The sequence below is a fragment of the Arachis hypogaea genome, chromosome 17 (assembly GCF_003086295.3).
Source record: "Arachis hypogaea cultivar Tifrunner chromosome 17, arahy.Tifrunner.gnm2.J5K5, whole genome shotgun sequence".
In the NCBI taxonomy this organism is placed as follows: domain Eukaryota; kingdom Viridiplantae; phylum Streptophyta; class Magnoliopsida; order Fabales; family Fabaceae; genus Arachis; species Arachis hypogaea.
Genome location: NC_092052.1, coordinates 1,890,383 through 1,911,384, shown reverse-complemented (window position 1 = coordinate 1,911,384; position 21,002 = coordinate 1,890,383). Strand labels below are relative to the sequence as shown.

Here is a 21,002-nt window from a genome sequence, read left to right as displayed (position 1 = left end):
ATCCTCATGCTCGTATGAGTATGGATGATGTTTCTGTTCGGCACTACCTCACCACTGTGGTTGAGGAGAGTCTCAAGACGGCGGGGGTTTGTGGCAAACTCTTGGATATATTTGAGAAGACTCCTATCAGCTCTTTAGGGACGACCTCGAAGGTCGAGGAGCTGGAGGGTAGGCTTCGCATATATCAGGAGCATGAGAGGGAGTTGGAGGGGAAAGTCGCTAAGCTGAAGGAGGAGAGGGACAGCCTCCGGGAGAAGGAGCAGAAGTTGCAAGCCCAATGCAACATGGAGGTGGATTTGAGGAAGGCGGCGCAAGCCAGCTACAACAGTTTATTTGCTGATCTCGTGTCTGTAAAGAATGACTTGCTGAATGCTCGGAAGGCCTATACCGAGTTGGAGGATTCTATTGCGGATGGTGCTGATGAGGCCTGGAGGGTTTTCAAGGAGCAGGTCGGAGTTATTGCTCCTGACTTGGACCTTTCTCCTTTGGACCCTGATAAGGTTGTCATTGATGGTGCCATCGTAGATCCTCTTGTCCCCGTGGTGGAGTCTGAGTCTGATTTGAAAACTCGGGGGCAGAGGATCGTAGAGTCCCCTCCTCGCTCTAAGGACGCTCCGAGTTCTTCTGCTGCTCCTCCGACCTTCTCCCCAACCCCTAGTCCTGGTGGTGGTGATCCTCCTACTCCTCTTGCAAAGAAGTGATTTGGCTACTGGGGGTCCGGCCTGTGGACCCCCCCTTTTTAAACTCTTTATATTTATTTGTTGGTGTTTGAACAATTTTTGGCCTTTTAAGGCCGTAAACAAAACAATTTATGATGCCCTTTTAAGGGTTTAATTTTAGCGTTTTTAAATAAATGCCCTTCTTGGATAAGGGTTTTGGGTTACCTTATGCGCGCATGCTTTTCTGTTCGTGGTTCTTTTGACTCTTTGATCTTTTCTGGAAAAACCTTTTCTTTGGGGCTTGCCTGCTTTTCTGAATCTCCTTGATCCTCAAGGCAGCCTTACAATTTTTTCTTAGTTTTTCCTATCTCTTTTTGTTATTCATAGTACTCAATTTTGTTTTATTGAGTTCCTATGACTTAGGTTATTTTTGCGATGCGTTTTCTTTTCTACTCGGATTTGCATTTCGACTTGTGAGTCTGAACGTTTCCGAGTTCTTCGCGATCATCTTTTATAACCTCTTTACACCGACTTGTACCTCGTCGTTTTATCCTGACGACCACTTAGGTCGGTTCATGGGATTTTCACGTTTTGTCGAGCTTAAGTCGGCGCGTTTCGTAGAAAGAAAACTAGAAGGAATTTATAAGAGATATTTGTAAAATGAAAAAGATCTTTATTTATTGGGGAGGTACCTTATTGCTACTAAGGGCTTTTGATAGCCTATTTTCCCTTAGCCTCTACTATGATGCCTCGTTAAAAACCCTTCTCCAGAAAAAACCCTTTGATTTTGTGAAAAAATCATGAAGTTGGAAAAAGAGTACATCAGGGAGTAGAGTTCGCTTTTAGCTATAGTACCTTTTCACGTTACAAGCATGCCACGACCTTGGTAACTCGGTGCCGCTTAGGTCGGCCACCTTATAATAATCTTTTCCTAAGACCTCGCTAATTTTGTAGGGTCCCTTCCAATTGGCGGCGAGCTTTCCTTCCCCTGATTTATTGACTCCAATATCGTTTCTGATCAAGACTAAGTCATTTGGGGTGAAGGTTCTTCGAATGACTTTTTTGTTGTATCTTGTAGCCATCCTTTGCTTCAATGCTGCTTCTCTTATCTGGGCTTCTTCTCGGATTTCGGGGAGCAAGTCGAGCTCCTCTTTGTGCCCCTGTATATTCCTGATCTCGTCGTGGAAAATCACTCTTGGGCTTTGCTCATTGACCTCTACTGGGATCATGGCTTCTACACCATAAACTAGTCGGAATGGTGTTTCTCCAGTGGCGGATTGGGGGGTTGTTCTGTAAGCCCATAGTACTTGTTGGAGTTCTTCAGCCCAGGCTCCTTTCGCATCTTGTAATCTTTTCTTCAGCCCTGCCAGTATGACTTTGTTGGCTGCTTCGGCTTGCCCATTGGCTTGTGGGTGTTCCACCGAGGTGAACTGGTGTTTGATGTTCATGCTGGCTACCAGGCTTCTAAAGGTGGAGTCGGTGAACTGGGTTCCGTTATCTGTGGTAATGGAATAAGGTATCCCATACCTTGTGATTATATTTTTGTAGAGGAACCTCCGACTTCTTTGTGCAGTGATGGTGGCTAGTGGTTCTGCTTCTATCCACTTTGTGAAATAATCTATTCCCACTATTAGGTATTTAACTTGTCCTGGCGCCTGGGGAAAAGGACCTAACAAATCCATTCCCCATTTTGCAAAGGGCCATGGGGAGGTGACACTGATGAGCTCCTCTGGGGGGGCCACGTGGAAATTTGCATGCATTTGACACGGTTGGCATTTTTTCACAAAGTCTGTGGCATCTTTCTGCAAGGTTGGCCAGTAGAATCCAGCTCGGATCACCTTTCTGGCTAGCGATCTTGCTCCGAGATGGTTCCCGCAGATTCCATTGTGTACCTCCTCTAATACCTCAGTGGCTCTTGAGGTCGGCACACACTTTAACAATGGTGTCGATATCCCTCTTCTATAGAGAATATTTTTCACCAAGGTGTAGTGTTGCGCTTCCCTTCAGATTTTCTTTGCCTCCTTTTCCTCCTTGGGGAGGATGTCGAATTTCAGGTATTCGACCAATGGGTTCATCCATCCGAGGTTTAATCCGACCACTTCAAAGACTTCTTGTTTGTCTTCCATTTTTACCACTGAAGGTTCCTGGAGAGTTTCTTGGATCAGGCTTCTGTTATTTCCCCCTGGCTTGGTACTTGCTAACTTGGATAGGGCGTCTGCTCTGCTATTTAGGTCCCGAGTTATATGCGTGACCTCGGTTTTTGCAAAACGCCCGAGGTGCTCCAGAGTTTTTTCCAAGTATTTCTTCATATTTGGGTCTTTTGCCTGATATTCTCCACTTATTTGGGAGGTCACAACTTGAGAGTCACTGTATACCATTACCTTGGTAGCACCGACTTCTTCTGCCAGCTTTAATCCTGCGATCAAGGCTTCATATTCTGCCTGATTATTTGAAGCTGGGAACTCAAACTTGAGGGAGACCTCTATCTGGGTTCCCCTTTCATCTACCAATATTATACCTGCGCCGCTTCCTGTTTTATTGGAGGATCCATCCACGTAGAGTTCCCAGGTAGTTGGTTTATCCTCTTGATCCCCTGCATATTCCGCAATGAAGTCGGCGAGGCATTGGGCTTTAATCGCCGTCCGAGTTTCGTACTTCAAGTCGAACTCGGAGAGCTCTATTGCCCATTGAACCATTCTTCCTGCAACATCCGTCTTTTGGAGGATTTGCTTCATGGGTTGGTTCGTGCGGACTCTTATTGTGTGAGCTTGGAAGTAAGGCCGTAGTCTTCGAGAGGCTATTACTAAGGAGTAGGCAAACTTTTCTAATTTGTGATACCTTAGCTCAGGGCCCTGTAGAACTTTACTGGTGAAATAGATAGGGTGTTGACCGACCTCGTCTTCTCTTATCAAGGCTGCTGAGACAGCCTTGTCTGCCACGGATAGGTACAGGACGAGGTCTTTTCCGGCTATAGGTCGGGTCAAAATAGGAGGTTGGCTCAAAAACTTTTTGAACTCCTGGAATGCCTCCTCGCATTCGGGAGTCCACTCAAACTGGTGCCCCTTTCTCAATAGGGAGAACAGTGGGAGGGATCTTAGTGCTGATCCTGCCAAAAATCTGGAGAGAGCTGCTAGTCGGCCATTCAGCTGTTGGACCTCTCTCAAACAAGTCGGGCTTTTCATCTCTAGGATAGCTCTACACTTGTCGGGATTGGCTTCGATCCCTCTTTGGGTTAGCATGAATCCTAGAAATTTTCCTGCCTCCACTGCGAAGGCGCACTTTGCAGGATTTAGTCTCATCCCGTGCAACCTTATGGTGTCAAAGACTTGTGAGAGGTCAGACAAGAGGTCAACTTCCTTCTTGGTCTTTACCAACATATCATCGACGTATGCTTCCATTAAGTTCCCTAAGTGAGGGGAAAACACCTTATTCATCAGCCTCTGATATGTGGCCTCTGCATTTTTCAATCCAAATGGCATGACCACGTAGCAAAAGTTAGCTCTAGGCGTGATGAATGATGTTTTTTCCTGGTCTGGTTCATACATTGGGATTTGGTTATATCCTGAGTAGGCGTCCATGAACGACAAGTATTGATACCCCGAGCTGGAGTCTACTAGGGCATCAATGCTTGGTAGTGGATAAGGGTCCTTGGGACATGCCTTATTTAAGTCGGTATAGTCGACGCACATTCTCCATTTACCATTTTGTTTTTTGACTAGCACTACGTTGGCTAGCCATGTTGGATACTTGACTTCTCTGATGAAACCGGCTTCTAGGAGCGCTTGTACTTGCTCCTCTACTATTAGAGCTCGCTCTGGGCCGAGCTTGCGTCTTCGTTGTTGTACAGGCCGAGATCCCGAGTAGACCGAAAGCTTGTGGGACATGAGCTCGGGGTCTATCCCAGGCATGTCGGAGGCCTTCCAGGCGAAGAGATCGGAATTATCTCTTAGCAGCTTGGTCAACCCTTGTCTTAGGGTTTCCCTTAGGTTGGCTCCTATGTGAGTATTTTTTCCTTCCTCTTCGCCGACCTGAATCTCCTCGGTCTTTCCCCCGGGTTGGGGTCGCAGCTCTTCTTTAATCCTTGCTCCACCGAGCTCTATTGTGTGGACTTCTTTGCCTTTTCCTCTCAGGTTTAGGCTTTCATTGTAGCATTTTCGTGCTAGCTTCTGATCTCCCCTCACCGTTGCTATCCCTGCTGAGGTCGGGAATTTCATGCAAAGGTGGGGTGTCGATACCACCGCTCCGAGTCGATTAAGGGTAGCTCTGCCGATTAAAGCATTATAGGCCGACCCCACGTCGATGACTATAAAGTCTATACTCAGAGTCTTTGTCTTCTCCCCCTTTCCAAAGGTGGTGTGGAGGGGCAAAAATCCTAGTGGCTTTATTGGCGTGTCGCCTAACCCGTACAAGGTGTCGGGGTAGGCTCTTAACTCTTTCTCGTCTAATCCTAGTTTGTCGAAAGCGGGCTTGAAGAGGATGTCCGCCGAGCTTCCTTGGTCTACTAGTGTTCTGTGCAGATGGGCATTTGCCAGGATCATGGTGATTACTACTGGGTCGTCGTGCCCAGGGATTATTCCTCGCCCATCTTCCTTTGTGAATGAAATGGTTGGGAGGTCGGAGGACCCCTCTTCAACCTGGTAAACTCTCTTGAGATGTCTTTTACGAGAGGATTTCGTGAGTCCCCCTCCCGCAAACCCTCCTGAGATCATATGGATATGTCTCTCCGGAGTTTGTGGTGGTGGGTCTCTTTTGTCCATATCATCTCGCTTTCTTTTTCCATGACCGTCCGACCTTTCTATGAGATATTTGTCAAGCCGACCTTCTCTGGCCAGTTTTTCTATCACATTTTTAAGGTCGTAACAGTCGTTTGTGGAGTGCCCATATATTTTATGGTACTCACAGTAATCACCGCGGCTCCCTCCTCTTTTATTTTTAATGGGCCTGGGAGGAGGCAGCCTTTCAGTATTGCAAATTTCTCTGTATACGTCCACTACAGGAACTTTCAGTGGAGTATAAGAGTGATATTTTCTTGGCCTGTCGAGGCCGAGTTCTTCCTTCTTCTTCACTTCCCTCTCCCTCTCTTTCGTTGAGGGAGGGTGCCCGGGTCGCAAACTCGGGTCTCTTAGCCTAGCGTTTTCTTCCATATTGATGTACTTTTCGGCTCTTTCCTGTACATCATTTAAAGAGGCGGGGTGTCTTTTTGATATGGACTGTGAGAAGGGACCTTCTCTAAGACCATTGACTAACCCCATGATGACTGCTTCGGTGGGCAGGTCTTGAATCTCCAAACATGCTTTGTTGAACCTTTCCATATAGGCCCGTAAGGACTCCCCGACCTCCTGTTTTATTCCCAGGAGACTTGGTGCATGCTTTACTTTGTCCTTCTGGATGGAGAACCTCATCAAGAACTTTCTTGAGAGGTCTTCAAAACTGGTAATTGACCTCGGAGGGAGGCTGTCGAACCACTTCATCGCTGCTTTTGACAAGGTTGTCGGAAAAGCTTTGCATCGCGTAGCGTCAGAAGCGTCGGTCAGATACATCCGACTTTTAAAGTTGCTTAGATGATGCTTTGGATCAGTGGTTCCATCGTAGAGATCCATATCGGGGCTCCTAAAGTTTCTCGGAACCTTTGCCCTCATTATGTCCTCGCTAAACGGATCTTTCTCTCCTAAGGGAGAATCTTCTCTATCGCCGTGGGAATTCCGACCTTTGAGGGAGGATTCTAACTTTAAGAGTTTTCTTTCTAACTCTTTTCGTCGCTCCATCTCCTCTTTTAGGTTCTTTTCGGCTTCCTTTTGTCGTTCCCGCTCCTGTTCTAGCTGCTCGAGGCGGCTATGGATTAATCCCATAAGCTCACTAGTGTGGGAGGGTCCTTCTTTCTCTGATTCGCGCCCCTCCGAGGAGTTCACCTTCGGATTTTTGATTCCAGAGGTGCCTTCCCTGTGTTGATCATTGGCTTCCTGGTGGAGGGTCTGATCTGCCTCATTGTTTCCAGTGTTCAAATTCTCTTGTTCGGAATCCGTCTCCACATGACCCTCTTCAGGGGATCTATCCGCCATCACTGGTTGATCTCTCGGGTCCCCGGCAACGGCGCCAATGTTACGGTGGGTAACCGGAGATTAATGGGCCGGATGGCGTTGGTTAGCCCGAACGTATGAAGGAGGTGGCTTTCGAGTGGACCTGGTACTCGGTGTTCCTCCGTCCGACTTGTACGCGTGAAGGAATGGGGGGTGGTACCTGCAAAGACACTCCGATGCCTAAGTTAGCAAGAGTGTGAGCAGGTTAGAGAGTATTGGAACTTAGTGATACCTGAATGGTGTCAGTGTATTTATAGTGGTGAACCAATAACCACCGCTGAAGTAGTGCCACCTTTTTAGGTGGATAACCGTTCCCATATCTTAGGGAGGTTAAGATATGGCTCTATGAAGTGGTTAGAGAGTTTCTAGGGGCAATTACTCTTTCGAATGAGTGTTATCTGCCAGCTAACCCTCGTATCCGACTTCTTTGGAACAGGTCGTGTTCAGTACCGACTTCTGGGATGAAGGCTGATACTGGATGGAGGGCCAACCCTCTGGGTTGGGCGTCTTTGCTTGGATCCTGGGCCCTATTTACTGGGCCAGAGTATGAACAATATATATATATATATATGGAATGTATGGAATATTTTTTATTGCATTTTGAATGTTAACATGAACAACAAAAAATAAATAAATAAATAAAATCTGGATATGAACAATGAACTTGATTAGGTGTTGAAGTAGTGTCCCTCTTGCGTGCGATAAAGCATGATTCTTGTAGCAACAACTGCAAATAAAAAAAATGCCATTTTAATTCTTAAATGTTAAGCTTAATTTGAATTGCACTGCTTAACTAGCGTATCATCAAATGGTGATTCTGGTCATAATAGAAAATTTTTAGAAAACTAGAGTGAGACCCGCGGAGAGATAGATTATTTATACTATATAATATATTTTAATAAATAATACATTAAAAATATTTTAGAGAACATATTATAAATAGATTTTGAATTTATTTATTTTTAAAAAAGACATAAGTTATTTATATTAGAGTTATACAAAATTACATTTTCTTTTTTTTTTTTTCATTTTTCGATTTGCATTAATGGCTACACTTTATCTTTTCTAGCGATTTTTTTGTTTGTAAATAATGAAAAAAATAAATGAATGAGAATGAAAAACATATACAAATATTATATTAAATTTAAGGAATTTTTGACAATTAGTATAAGAGATTAAGAAATGAAGAATAGTAAAAATCATAATATGTATAAGTTGTAGAATTTGAATATTTGTAACTGAAATTTTTTATAATTATTATTATGACACTTTTAATGTATGTTTATTACATTTAATTAGTACTTGATGTTTCAATTGAATAATAATAGATAAGAGTTTTTTGTTTTAATTTTTTTAAAATATTTTACTAAATAGTGATTGGTTGATTTTCATCTAGCAATTTTGGGTATTAACTCTTCCGGTCTGTCATTACCATTTACCACTGCAAATCCTTCTACAACAAAGAGAATAAGACATAGTCAAAGAATGATAATCTATTCTAAGTAAATTGTGGAAGCAATACGCAATGAGTTCACAATTAAAATGTTATTATTTATAACAAATAAATAGGGCTATTGAAAATGATATTGAACAATGAGAAGAGTAAACGGCAAAGTTGAAAATCTTTAGGAAGATATCTGAGACAAATTTTTTACGTTGGCGGCGCTGAATGGTGACGTTGGTCTAAGACCCAGAATCGAACTCTGGTACGAAAAACCGCAAGAGGAGGTTGCCCTGGTTTCTGCAATTTATGCAATGCGACTCCGCTGGAGATGGACATCGCGATGTACAATTTGTTTTGAGGAAAAAACAATGGCTCATGGGACCGGAAGAGGATGGAGGAAATAGGATGGGACCGAAAAAGGATGGAAGAAATAAGATCTTGGTACGGAGAGGTGCTAAGAGGGTGAGGGTTTGAGAAAAGCAATAAGCTCTTTGGTTTTGAGAGCTTCTTGTTGGGGTAAATATTAATTTGTGTTTTTGTTGTTTTAGAAATAAGGATTGATTTAGAAAAAGTTAATTTGTTGGTTTTTATTGTGTTTTTTAGTTGTTTTTTGTGTTTTTTTATGTGAAAATAAAAGTTGATTTGGCAAGATTTGAGTGGTGGATTCTAAAATTTTGCCAAGTAAGCGTTGGTACTGACATGACGTTAGTAGAAGAAGAGAAATAACTTAGAAGTAATGTGGGTAAACCTATGTACCTACTTTTATATATTAAAAATAGATAGATACTCTATTATTACTCACATTGACTTGGAAGTCATTGGTGAATGGTCAACACAATTTTTTTTAAGAAAATTTTCCTCTGGTAGATTTCAATCATTGATAAGCAAATTTCTGAAGAGTGGACTTAGATCTCATTGTATACTCTGCAACAAGTTGAGCAAAAGATGATGACTTATCCTCTAGCAATTTTGAAGGTGAATCATACTCCTCAATTAGTCCTGCATTAGATTAATTTACAATGAAAAATCAGAAAATGGAAGATAAAAGAAAAAGGTACAATAGAGTTTAACTAGGAATAATAGGCACTTCTTAGTTCTTACCTTGATGAAGAAGCAAGACCATATCGCTGTCAAGAACAGAAGTGATTCTATGCGCAATGGTTATGACTGTGGACTCAGTGAAATGCAACCTAAGAGTTTGTTGAATTAAATTGTCCGTAGCAGTATCAACTGATGCAGTCGCTTCGTCGAGTACCAATACCTTGCTCTTCTTCAGAAGCACCCTACCTAGGCACACCAATTGCCTCTGACCCATGCTCCAATTTTCACCATTCTCACTAACTGCAAAAGTAATCAAACTTGAGAGTTCACATAAACTCATGGAGCTGTGTAAAACTCAACTCATAAATTCGATTTGGTAACTAAATTTGGAAACTAGAGTCTGATATTATATGTTTCAAGAAAACTATAGTACAAACCTGGAGAGTCCAGCTTTCCTTCTTTCTTTCTAACTTCATCACCAAGTTGACACTTATCAAGGGCCTATATAAAAAAAAGTAATATAAATGTGTCAAAATAATACTTGAGTTAGAAAAATAATTTCATGTGTAATATTTTAGATAGTGAATCTGTTTAACTAAAACCAACTAACCTCCCAAATTTGTTCATCTGTGTACTCCTCTAGTGGATCCAGATTGTTTCTCACAGTCCCTTCAAACATGGTTGGATCCTGAGGAATAATGCTTAATCTAGACCTCAAATCATGAAGTCCTATTGAAGAGATGTTGATGCCATCAATCACAACTTCTCCAGCAGTTGGTTCAACAATTCGGAAAAGAGTTTGTATGAGAGTTGTTTTGCCACTTCCTGTTCTACCAACAATTCCAGTTCTCCATCCTCCGCGAAATGTGCATGTGAGGCCATGCAACACAAGTGGAAGGTGTGGAGCATAACGAACCTTCATCATGTTCAATGAACAATAAGTTCATTACAAATATCATAGCATAAGTTCTCTCTAAGTTCTAACCATTTTTACTGCATAAATTCAAAGGCATGTATGGTATCAAACAAATTAGTATCTTTAACTACCTGCAATTCATGTATATTAACCTCGCCGTGTGAAGGCCAAGAAGGATCCGGTCGATTTTCTTCGACAACAAGGGGAGGCTCACTAGGAATGGAAGTATACTGAAGTATTCTTTCCACTGATATAATATTGTTCTCCAAACTGCAAAGACTCCATATCACCCAAGCATTTATTGTGGTCAAATTTAGTCCATAGGTAACAGATAAACCAGCAAGGCCTTCAATGAGAGAATTAAGCAAAAGGGCATAACAATTAGTTAGCAAAAGGGTAATTTTTTATTGTTAAACAAGTCTCATACATTTGGATTATGTACCTGGATCTATGAATCCTTCTGGAATGGATATCAAGAATATCAAGGAAAATGCAAAGATGATAGAAGACAATATATCTAAACGGAAGCACAACCATTCTGATGCAGCAGCACTATTGAACTCTGGTCGCGAATATCTGTCGATCAGTTTCAAATTCTTTTCCTGAAATCTGGACTGCTGATCAAAGCTTCTGATGGTTGGTGTACCAGAAATTGTTTCAGAAAAGTTCTGAATGATTGGGGCTTTGCATACTCCAACTAAACGCGATAGTTCTCGAGCTGCTGGCAAATAATATTGCTGCAGCATTATAAGTATGAGCCAAATATGTTATGATCCAAAAAAAGAAGAATAATATAAAAGATTCAACTCTTGTTACATAATGTGTCTCTTTATTGTTATTATCATTAAGGTCTAATTAATACCTGATACCAAATGCTGATTGCAATCACAGGTATAAAGACAATAAAAACTTGCCATGCAGCTTGAGACATCACTGCTATAATTCCCACAAGTTGGATCAGTGGAAAAACAAATGAAGCAAACTGATAAGGAACCTCAGTGTCTACTGAACTTTGATCAGTAGAAGCCTACATGAGAACAGAACAGAACAGACCAGTAAGAAACAAAAAATGTCAAAGGTGTTCTATTGCATAGCTATCGAAATTGAAGCTAACTATATCACAAAATAGGAAAAACTGAATGGATTTGTGGATGAGCATGACATACTCTATTAAGAATTCGGCCGCTTGGAGTGGAATCAAAGAATGCCATTGGAGCGCGAAAAATGCAGAAGTGCATCTTATTGAAGATTATGGTAGCTGTCTTACATAGAGCAGTGGCAAATAGTATAGTCCTTGCAAGAATGCAGAAAGAACTTCCAACAGCCAAAGCAATATAGACTGCTATAAGAGTTGTTCCAGAAACAGGTGGCTCGACATCTTGTGAGATTGGTGTTGCCCAAGCCATCCAATAGTTGCTTCCAATTTGAAGAACTTGGAAGAGAGTATGAGCCAACAGAATGAAAGGAACAAGAGCACCTCCATATGCCATAGTGATATATTGCCAATACACTGAAAATCCAACTCTACCACTCTCTCTTTCTTCTTCTTGAACAAGTTGGCCTTTTGCCTCATCACCTTTCTTACCAGTTTTACCATTTTGCTCATCTTTCTTTTCCTCTTCTTCTTCTCCACCCTGAGAAATAGGAAAATCTGAATCTTGTTCCAAGGTACATATTTCATTGGATATTATTCTTTCATCTATTGAATCAAGTGTAGACAAAGCTTTTTTATGTGCACCAACAAGTTCCATAAAATCAGTTCCATTGTTAAGCAGATCAGCATACTTTCCACATTGAGTAATCTTCCCATCTTTCATTACCTATACCAACAAGGCATAATAACATCATATTAATAAAAATCATTTTTTCAATTAATGGCAATTAACTATGATAAATACTCACCAATATAAGATCAGCAGCCGGTAAGAACTCAACTTGATGAGTAACATAAATCACTGTCTTTGATCTTAAAAGGCCTAGCAAACATTCCTGTCATGCACAAAAGAAATTGAAAATATCAACTATTTAGCATTGTTATACAAATGCCATGCAATTGAAAAATCTAAAAGTGTTATACACAAAAAGATATATGACCCTAGATTATATTACACACAATAAACAGAAGAATGAAAATTGAGTTACCTTAAAGAGATGAGATCCTGTATGAGCATCCACAGCACTAAAAGGATCATCAAACAGATATATATCAGAATCTTGATATAAAGCACGTGCTATTTGAATCCTTTGTTTTTGTCCACCACTCATATTTATCCCACGTTCACCTATAATTGTTTGGTCCCCAAATGATAAAATCTCAAGATCCTTCTTCAAGGAACAAGCTTCAAGAACCTTTTCATACTTTTCCTTATCCATCTCTTTACCAAACAGTATATTATCCTCTATCTTTCCACTTTGTATCCATGGTGATTGAGCAACATAGGCCTTTGTTCCACACACTTTTAGAGTCCCCGAAACCTTCGGTACCTCTCCCAACATACAAGATAGCAATGTAGATTTTCCTGATCCAACTGTCCCACAAACAGCAACCCTCATGCCATGGAAAACTTCAAAATTTATGTTCTTCAATGTTGTATTTGGAGAAGATGGATCCCAAGAGAAGTTTCCATTAGTTACTTCGATTGCTTTATCAGAAGTACCTAAAGGAAGCTTCTCTACAACATCAGATTGCAAGTCACCGAGACGAAGGAAAGAAGAAATCCTATCAAGAGAAACCTTAGTTTGTACTATAGCTGATATTGTTTCTGGAAGATTATATATGGCACCTTGAAGAATTCTAAATGTAGCAAGTGCTGATAAGATCTTCCCTGATTCAAGTGGAATCCCCATAACCATACATGTACCAAAAGTAACAACAGATACAAAAGACGGAGCAATCCAGAACACAAAAGCACTGATAGCTGAATTGTATACAGATTTCTTTAACCACCCTTCCTCAGTTTTCCTAAGCTCATTTATCTTAGATAGAAACTTCATTTCCCATCCTTGTAGTTTGAGGATCTTCATGTTCCTTAGAATCTCAGATGTTGCCTTCATTCTTGCGTCCTTTGAATCCATCAAGTTTTTCTGAAACTTCTGTTGCATTTTTCCCACAGGAACATTTACCAACATGACAATGACAGTGGCCACAAATGCGGCAATTGAAGCAAGACCAACACTTCTATACAAAATCAACAAGGCTAAGACAATTTGCAAAGCTACCCTCCACAAATCATGCATATACCAAGTGAAAGTTCCAACTCTTTCAGCATCAACAGTCATGAAATTGATCATTTCACCAGAAGTATGACCCTGCTTTGATTGACATGAAAGGGTCAAGGCTTTGTTATAGATCATAGTCACAAGAAGTGCTTGGATTCTAATCCCAACTTGCTGCAACCTAAAGAACCAATGCCTTTGTGATAGGGACTGAACAAGGTTTGATAAGAAAAATGCAGAAACAAGAACATAGCCTTGATTCTCATAAACCCTTTGACCATCAAGGTATTGAACAAAAGCATCAATAAGATAAGGACCAACATAAGAAGCCAAAGCATTCAACAATGCAAGAAATGCAGTGAAGAGAATCTCTTTCCATGCTGATAGTACTAACAACTTCACCAGTTTAAGAGTGGTTATGTGATTAATTGCACCACAATCTTCTTCAACTTTTTCTCTGAAAGTTGAAAAAATTTCAACTACACTATCTCTTTTATCAAGTAGTGGAACATCCTCAAGGTCCAAGGTTTTCTTATTGCCAAGAGAAACAAGAGGGCCCACCCAAGAGAATGTTAGAATGCTGAAAATCCCAGCATTTGAGAAAGGGGTAACAATGTCAGCCCCAGAGGCATTACTACAAACAGTTGCATTACCATTATCCAATAGTAAAGGATCTTGAAGATCATCAATGATATGATCCTCTTCAAACTCATCAATTTTCTTCACAAAACACACCACATAGCAAAAGAATAAACCCACAGAAGCTGAAATCACATCAGAAACTATGTCCTGAGCTGGTAAAGTCACGTGCTTTTCATAAAAATGAAGAACAAAGTCCACTACAAAGGAGTAACATGAAACAAAAAAGTAGAAAACACACCATGCTCTGAACATGAAAGAGAACCTTCTTCTACCATCACCTGAACTAAATAAGAGCAAGCTTTTGTGCAAGCAAACACTAATAACACCCCAAGCAAGAGTTTTTAGACCTAAATCCAAATGGGTCACGAGCTTTTCTTCTTCTTTTTCTTTTTCTCCTAAGAAGTAGTAACTATAGAGGCAGAGGATAAGATTGAAAGCAGAAGCACCTAATGAACAAAACAAAGTAGTCTTTCTTAACACAGCATTATTCAAAGGCTTCTGATGCTTGTTATTGGAGTCATCTCCAGTTTCTCCAACAGTGATGATCTTCTTCCAAAGCCATGAAACCAAAACTATAGCCAACAGTAGGAGGTGGATGATGGCTGAGAATGCATGAAGAAAAATGGGTTGGAGAAGAAAGCTTATGTGAGAGTGCATGAGGGAAAGGTACGAGGAAACATAAGACATCATAGTTTAAGGAACATACATTGTTGAGACTTGAACTGTGAGGTGTGTAACGAAGTTATCAAAGAAAGTGATGGAAACTAAGGTTGTTCCAAAGAAAAAAAATGGTGAATCAACTTTAGAAAAGAGACGCTAAGAGAAGTGACAAGCACCTATTTTTCGCATGTTACACTATTTCTTCCATAAGGATTGTGATGTAGTTGAAAGAATTTCTAACTGAAATTCTTTTTTTTTTTTTATTTCGAAATTTAATTTTAATTTGATTGAAAAAATATTTAAAAAGGACATATAACTCATGTATTTTTTATTATTTTTTCATTCTCATCTCTAATTAATAATAATAATAATACTAATATAAGTTTAAGGTATAATATTAAGTATATTAATTAGACATTATTTTTTTCTATAAAAATAATTTTTGTCCATTCACGTACTTTTTTTTGTTAGAATTTTTATTCTAATTGTGGTCCAACTTGTTAATATAGAAATTAGTTTGGGTGGTGTTATAATTATTAATTAATTATATTAGCAGTTGGTCTAATTTTTTATGGGAAGAACATGACTGTTTATAAACTTTATAAAGTTTGGATTTCCAATTCTAACTACTATAACAAACAAACAAACACACTTTAATTCCATCTGAGTTTGTAATTCAAGAATTGAAAGTTTTTAAATTAAATCAATGAATTTATTGGCAATAGGTTGAGGTATATAACTACTATAACAAACAAACAAACACACTTTAATTCCATCTGAGTTTGTGATTCAAGAATTGAAAGTTTTCAAATTAAATCAAATAATTTATTGACAATAGTCGGAGGTATATAAATGACTGATTTTATAAAATTTTTAACATTTTTCTCTTGTTATTATCATTTTGTTTTTTATTTTAGTTTGTGTACTTTTTATGCTAGGATGATTTTGTGGGAAAAGAAATGAAATAATAAAATTACGTTTATTGTTTCATCGTTTATCATAACTTTTGGAAACAAATAGTAATTTGATAGAATGTTTTGAAAAGAATTTTGCATTGTGTGTATAGGAAAATGGCTCAATAGGCATTTTAGAGATTAAAGTGGATTCATCTTAGTCTTCAAAATAATAAATGACTATGACTATTTTATTCCTATAAATTAGTTAATGTCAATTTTAATTTTTAAATAAATATACAAATTAAAGTATTTAAAGTAATACAATTTAGTAACTACCTGTGTCAAAAAATACGTAACAAACTTTGAATTTTAAACTGATTACTTCTCTTAATTTCTTGTTAGTAGAAGCATTTATTCATATACTCAAATTTTTGTTTTGCCATTTACATGGAATACTATCACTTCAGTGTTTTTTTTCTTTAATTTATACACCAATATGCTAAATGTTGGACTTACTCATTGTTTATTTAAATAAACTATAAACTCATATATATTTTATTTAATCCAATAGCTTGAGTATTTGTTTTGTGTTTTAATATTAAATTTTAAATAATTTTATTGATTACAGATTTTTTAAGAGTTATAAAAAATATTAATTTAATATTTAGAGTTGAGAAAAATAATTAAATAATTAAAGAACTTATTACTGTAATATATTAATATTTATTGGTATTATTTATATATTTACAAAGCACATTGTGATAAACTCACAACTTTAATATTGTCTTATTAGTCCAAGACTACTAAAAAGTCCATTAGTCAAACAAAGACAGCATACACCCCTTAAAGACCTAACCAATAGTCCATGCTAATAAAATTAAAATGGTATTTTTATAAAAACGACTTCACATAAAGATATAGAAGATATTAATATTAAAATATATTATATTTAAAAAAATAAAAAGTATTTTTTTTTCTAAAATTTGACAAAAATTTTAAAAATATCCTTAAATTTTGTTTTGTTTCAATTTTGTCCCAAAATTTTTTTATTTGTATCAATTATACTCCTGACCGCTAATTTTTCAAAAATTTTAAGACCAATGCAATGACAATTTCATAAGAATAACCTTCCAACACAAGCAAATCAAGCATACTTTTTGTACATCTTTGTTGAATTGGTTTTAAATTTTTTGAAAATTTAGCTATCGGAGATATATTTGATACAAATTGAGAATTTTTGGGACAAAATTAAAACAAAATAAAATTTAGGAATATTTTTAAAATTTTTGCTAAATTTCAAAGACAAAAAATATATTTTACCTTAAAAAAATTAAAAAATTAAATATATATAAATTTTTTGTACAACTTAAATTATATTTATTTAAATTTTAAATTTTAAAAATTTTGTAAATTATAAAAGGATATTGAAGTATCACTCCTCCTACTAAATCTTAATATGCAGTGTGTGTAAGAAACAAGTGAAGGTTTAGAGTGGAATACTATTTGATCATGGAAAAATATAGGGTACCAATATATTATTTGTTAATTTATTATTAATAATAATTAATTATTATATTTTAAACACATGTATAAGAAGATACATCCAGGAAATATATATATAAAGATATTTTTATTAGATACAGCTATAAAAAAAAATATTTTTATTAAACACATCTACAAAAACACTTCCAATAAACATAATCATAAACAAGAATTAGCAGAAACTGGCAAAAATGTTATTGGTAACGTAACATGATTGTTTGATCATATATTAGTAAAAGAAGGAAATGGAAAATTGTGTTATTGACCATAGCAAAGTTTAGCCTTATATGGAGCTTAATTACATAGGTAACACACACTATGATGGAATGAAAACAACATCAAACAGAATTACTAACAGAATTACCTCAGTTACCTAACCAAACACACCAAGGCTAATTAATTACCTGTAACTAATAATCCTAACTACTAATTACAGTGTTATTTTTTATGCATATTCTTGACAATAATGGGAATCAAACAGAGATCATTTCTTCTTCTTACAGTGGTCCCAAACAATTCAGTCATGTCAAGTTCTTCATTGTTCATTCCACTAGGAAGCTTCCAATCAAAATGGTAAAGCAATTGAGCAAGTGGCAACTCCATATTTGGTGTAGCAAATACAATTCCAGGACAGATTCTTCTTCCAGCACCAAATGGAATAAGTTCAAAGTTTGTGCCTTTGTAATCAATTGAACTATCTAAAAATCTCTCTGGTATAAAACTCTCAGCATCAACCCAAAGCCTTGGATCTCTTCCAATTGCCCAATAATTGATCATGATCTTAGAATTTGCTGGAATATCATATCCCATGATTTTGCATGTCTCTCTGTTCCTTCTTGGAACTAAAAAAGGCAAAGATGGGTGTAATCTTAAAGTTTCTTTGATGATACACTTAAGATATGTTAATTGGTGCAATTCTGATTCATCCACATACCCTTTGTTACCATAAACACTTCTAATTTCAGATTGTGCTCTTTCCATCACTTTTGGTTTCTTTATCATCTCGGCCATTGTCCAATCTACAACCGCCGATGATGTTTCGCCACCACCAACAAACATGTCCTACATGCAATGCAATTTAAACAGTTATTAAATCAATTATTACGCACTTATGTATATTTATATATTTTTAATATATATTCTATACAAATAGTAAATTATATTTAAATTAAGTAATCATGAACAATAATCAAATTAAAATACATTTCTTTAAGAATAAATTTGAAGGAACAATAAAAACTAAACATAATAAATTTTAGATGTTTAATTTTTTATTTTTAAAAATATTATTTTTTTTATTAACAATAAAACCGTTATCATAAAACGAAGTTTAACAATGAAAATTGAGATTAGAGTTTCTTTTTCTTTTTCTTTTATTTTTATCTTTTAGTAATAGAGAAAGGATAACCCTTAAGAAACCTAATAAATAAAATAGTTCAATATAGTAAGACCAGGGGTAAATTAAGTAGGACACGTCCAAAGATATCATTTGATTTAATAGTGTGTGATTGAAATTCATTAATTCAATATCCACAAAAATCTTTGGCATCTTGTGTATATATACTAGCTACTGGTGTGTAGATATGTGAGTCACACATATACAGATATTTTTACTTATTAAAATTGATAATTAAAAATTATTAAAATAATTTAAAAATAAATGTATGTGAATTTTTTATTTTTTTATTTGTTTCCAAAAAAATTTTTTATCTTTTTTTTTTAACTAAAAATAGGAGAAGACTCGAAGCCGTAACCTCTTAAACGAGTATGGAAAGACTATGTCATTTGAGCTATAACTCATTGGCAAAATTTTTTTTATCTTATTATTTCTGTTTCTCTATTTTTGTATGAATTTTTTTATTACCTGAACAACTGCTTTGATGCAGTCATCATCCAAGGAGAATTCTGACTCCTTTTGAAACTTGAGAAGAATATCAACTAGATCTTCAACTTCTTCACAGTGATGACTACTTTTTCTATTCCTGTGATCATCTAAGATGTCTTGTAATATTTTATCAGTCTTTTTGTGAAGTTCTTCCATCCTGGCTTTGGTTGTACTCATCACTTGAAACACCCTAACAGAAGGATAGAGATCTGCTACACAATTTGTTCCTGCTAGTAGCATTAATTCCTCAATAGCTGATATATAAGCTTGCTGGTAACTACACCTCTTACCTATGTTACAAAAAAAGAAGCATTGGTTATTAGAAAATTGTATATTAAAAAATATATAAATATATTTAATATACTTAATTATAGAAATTTGGATCCTCTAAAATTTGAATTTTACTTTAGAGAGTACTGAATAATTTTTTTTTTATATTTTTTCTTAGTCCCACCTATAAAATAAATAATGAGAGATCACATTTTACTCTTTAAAGTAAAATTCAAACTTTAGAAGATCCAAATCCTAATTATATAGTATTGAATAATATGTATAATAATCATTATAACATTTAATTATATACTGTTAGTCCCTATAAATTTTTTAAATTTTTTAATTAAATATTTATAATTTAAAAGTATATAATTGAATCTTTATATTATATGTTAGTTTGTAAATTTTTTTTAAAGAGATACAATAATTTAAAAATATTTTTAAAAAAAATATTTTATAATTCATTGTATGGTAAACAAAAAATGATACTTCTTAAAAAAAAAATACTTAAAAAGGATTTAATTAAAAAGTTTGAATTTAATATAGAAAAAAAAAAAATCTTTTCGTCTCCATGTTAGCCCCTAACCCAACAAATCAAAAACTAATCCATCGCAGATCAAAGTTCTATTTAAGGGAGTTAATAAGTTGCTACATGCACTACGAAATTTAAATTTTCAATACTTATTTAAGCGAACTAGTAAATTAATTATTAGACCAACCAATAAAAATTTAATAAAAATTTTTTAAACAGAAAAAACTTTAATAAAAATTTAATAAAATTATAAAGATTACGAAACTAATTAAAGCTAATTATAATTACATACCAAATGCTGCCCTAGCTGCGATCCCATACGTTAATGAGAAAATCTTCTTGCTGAGATTAACAATGGACCCTTCACTTTCAGATATTGTTTTAACCATCTCCGAGACCTCTTCTTCTCTGATGAACCTAAAAGATTGAACACGCTTTGCTGTTAACAATTCCATGGTGCATATCTTCCTTAGTTGTCTCCAATAGTCTCCATAGGCAGCAAAGGAAACGCTTCTTCCATTGTAAGTAATAATTCTAGCAAAAAGAGTTTCATGAGGCCTATCAATAAAGTTTAGATCTTGATTCTTCATAATCTCTTGTGCCATTTCAGGTGAAGAAACTATGATGTTGGAGACTTCTCCTAGTTGAAGGTGCATTAAGGGTCCATATTTGGATGCTAAGTCTCTTAAGCATTCATGGGGTAATGGACCAACAAGTTGGTGGATATTTCCTATGAGTGGTAGTTTCCTTGGCCCTGGGGGTAAATTGGTCTTTTTATTAGAACTGGATTTGCTAATAACTGTTTTGAATAGCACAAAGAGAAAGACGAAGGTAGTGAGAATAAACAAAAGGTTTTGAAATTCCATGGGGTGTGGTAGAAAGGAAGAAGGAACGAACTAAAAGGAGAGAGACATATAAACTCAACAATGTATAAATAACATGTCTATATATATATATATATATATATATATATATATATATATCTCACGTGTTAATCCTTTTATTTATTGAAATAAAAATATAGATTTATAACATGTCTCTTTAGTGTCACGAATGGACAAAATAAAAACTAGTATTATACATACTGCCACTAATTAAAGTATTAAACTACAACCACGTTCATATTACAAATGTATTATCCGGACCAAAAAAGGAAACAAGTTAAATAATTGCAACCACACATGCATGTTAAGGTTCACATCGGTGGATAGATGTTAGT

General features: G+C 36.3%; 2 protein-coding genes across 2 annotated transcripts; both read right to left on the bottom strand.

Annotated features, from left to right (window-relative positions):
* Positions 1–9,013: 9,013 nt before the first annotated feature.
* LOC112765544 (ABC transporter C family member 3-like) lies at positions 9,014–14,682 on the bottom strand. Its single transcript, XM_025811442.3, has 10 exons — positions 12,280–14,682; positions 12,040–12,126; positions 11,304–11,957; positions 11,000–11,164; positions 10,580–10,874; positions 10,269–10,483; positions 9,832–10,137; positions 9,659–9,722; positions 9,282–9,521; positions 9,014–9,179 (listed from the first exon to the last, which is right to left on the bottom strand). The coding sequence occupies exons 1-10, from the start codon at positions 14,680–14,682 to the stop codon at positions 9,055–9,057; spliced, it is 4,554 nt and encodes a 1,517-aa protein (XP_025667227.2). The 3' UTR covers positions 9,014–9,054.
* Positions 14,683–17,322: 2,640 nt separating this feature from the next.
* LOC112765290 (cytochrome P450 71D10) lies at positions 17,323–20,748 on the bottom strand. The gene is made up of 3 exons (XM_025811202.3): positions 20,076–20,748; positions 18,958–19,268; positions 17,323–18,155 (listed from the first exon to the last, which is right to left on the bottom strand). Exons 1-3 carry the CDS (start codon positions 20,647–20,649, stop codon positions 17,532–17,534), a joined length of 1,509 nt encoding a protein of 502 aa, XP_025666987.1. The 5' UTR covers positions 20,650–20,748; the 3' UTR covers positions 17,323–17,531.
* Between the last annotated feature and the right edge of the window lie 254 nt (positions 20,749–21,002).